Source organism: Lepidothrix coronata, unplaced genomic scaffold (assembly GCF_001604755.1).
Source record: "Lepidothrix coronata isolate B3197 unplaced genomic scaffold, Lepidothrix_coronata-1.0 Scaffold52, whole genome shotgun sequence".
NCBI lineage: Eukaryota > Metazoa > Chordata > Aves > Passeriformes > Pipridae > Lepidothrix > Lepidothrix coronata.
The window spans coordinates 47,334-48,912 of NW_016690232.1; the positions used below are offsets into that span (position 1 = coordinate 47,334).

General features: G+C 31.5%; 1 protein-coding gene across 1 annotated transcript in view; it reads right to left on the minus strand.

The window, feature by feature from the left end:
• Positions 1-1,025, minus strand: part of CFH (complement factor H) — a 32,831-nt gene extending 31,806 nt beyond the window's left edge. The window contains exon 1 of the mRNA XM_017815633.1: positions 853-1,025. Within this exon, the coding sequence (XP_017671122.1) occupies positions 853-913 (61 nt within the window). The 5' untranslated portion in view covers positions 914-1,025. The remainder of the gene's footprint in view (positions 1-852) is intronic.
• Between the last annotated feature and the right edge of the window lie 554 nt (positions 1,026-1,579).

Consider the following 1,579-nt stretch of genomic DNA (forward strand, 5'->3'; position numbering starts at 1 on the left):
AGTATTTATTATAAGAAATATTTAATTAAGGTAAGATATTCCTTTAATTTCTTGATTTTTTTTCAATTTTTCAAAGTAAAATCCATTGCATTATTTTGATTAATAAGGTCCTCATAGTCTTCACCCAAAATTAAAAACAAGCTGAACCAAGCAAAGACACACTAGCTCAAAACCACACAGCACCCTTTCCTCAACAGTCTGTGCAAAGCAAAAAAAAAATTCAGCTACTGAGGATAGATTAAACAATATAAACACAAATAAAGAAAAATAAATTCAATAGAGAAACAAAGCATCAGAGGCTTGTGAAGATACACAGTATATTAGCTACCTCTTTAAACATGTACAAAAGCATACTTGTATACATCTATCTCATTTCATAGACTAAAAACAGTTTGTCAGTCAAGAGATATTTTATAAGCTTTTCAGTCAATTTAGTAATTATTCCTCTTTCTCACATCATCTCACCGATTATTCCAGACAGAAATAAATGCACATTTATGGAATATTTACTATCTTATTCTACTAACTGTTTACCGGTTTTAGAAGTTAGAATAATTAACAAACATAATTAAAAAAAAAATTAGTCATCTGGCTCTAGTTTATAGTGATACTAACATTTAAAATTTGGGCATCAGACTAATAACAGCAGTAGTTATCCAAATAAATAGGTGAAGTAATACCTATGATAAGATATGAAATACTAAAGGTGTTAAACACTGCCAGAAGAAATCTCAGTCACTGTTGTCAGAAGTTCATTAGAAAGGCTACAATGCCTCTACAAATTGTTTTAAATACCATCTTCACATACACTTTAAGAAAGAGCTCTGATTTTTTTTCTACATTAAAGCTTACCTCTTTGTGCAGTACAACACGTCCAACATAAGAGCAGAGCTGCATAGCCCAGGAACAACATTCTAGAGACTCAGAAACTCATCCAAACACATCCAGGATTGGACTTTACTTTTTTTGAGTACTCTGTGTTATTTCCACTCCTGTTTTACTCACTAACTGCTCCAGAGACTGACCTTGCAAACCATTTATACTCTGATTTCAGCAGTCACTTCCCCTAAACCTCTTGCAACACACAAGTATTTCTTTTTTTTTTTCCCACCTCTCTCTAAACCTTGCTAAAGGAATAAATAAATAAAAGCCTGGCAATTTACGTTGGCACGTTCCTTTCCTGTGATCTGCTTGTATTTTCATCATACTTTTTCTCTTTTTATTCCTTCAGATTTATCCCCTACATACTCATATAAGGTTATTTTTTTGGTATCTAAAAGCAGTTGTACAAAGAAATTATTTTGTGATTCTTTGTTTTCTAACTACAAGCAAACAACACACAAAGTCATGTTAACTGTGTGTAAAAATGAACTTCTCTATACATATAATTCAAGATCTATGTTAAAAACAATCAAAATAAAAGGCAAACAAAAATATAAAGTGGCTTACTGGTCACTCACTCTTTCTTATATAAAATAACCAACTGCCCAGAGCAAAGGAAATATACTTGATCAAATTCTTGATTAAATCAACTTAGGTGAAGCTGAAGCACTTGTTTCAGTTTCACATGAGAAATAAG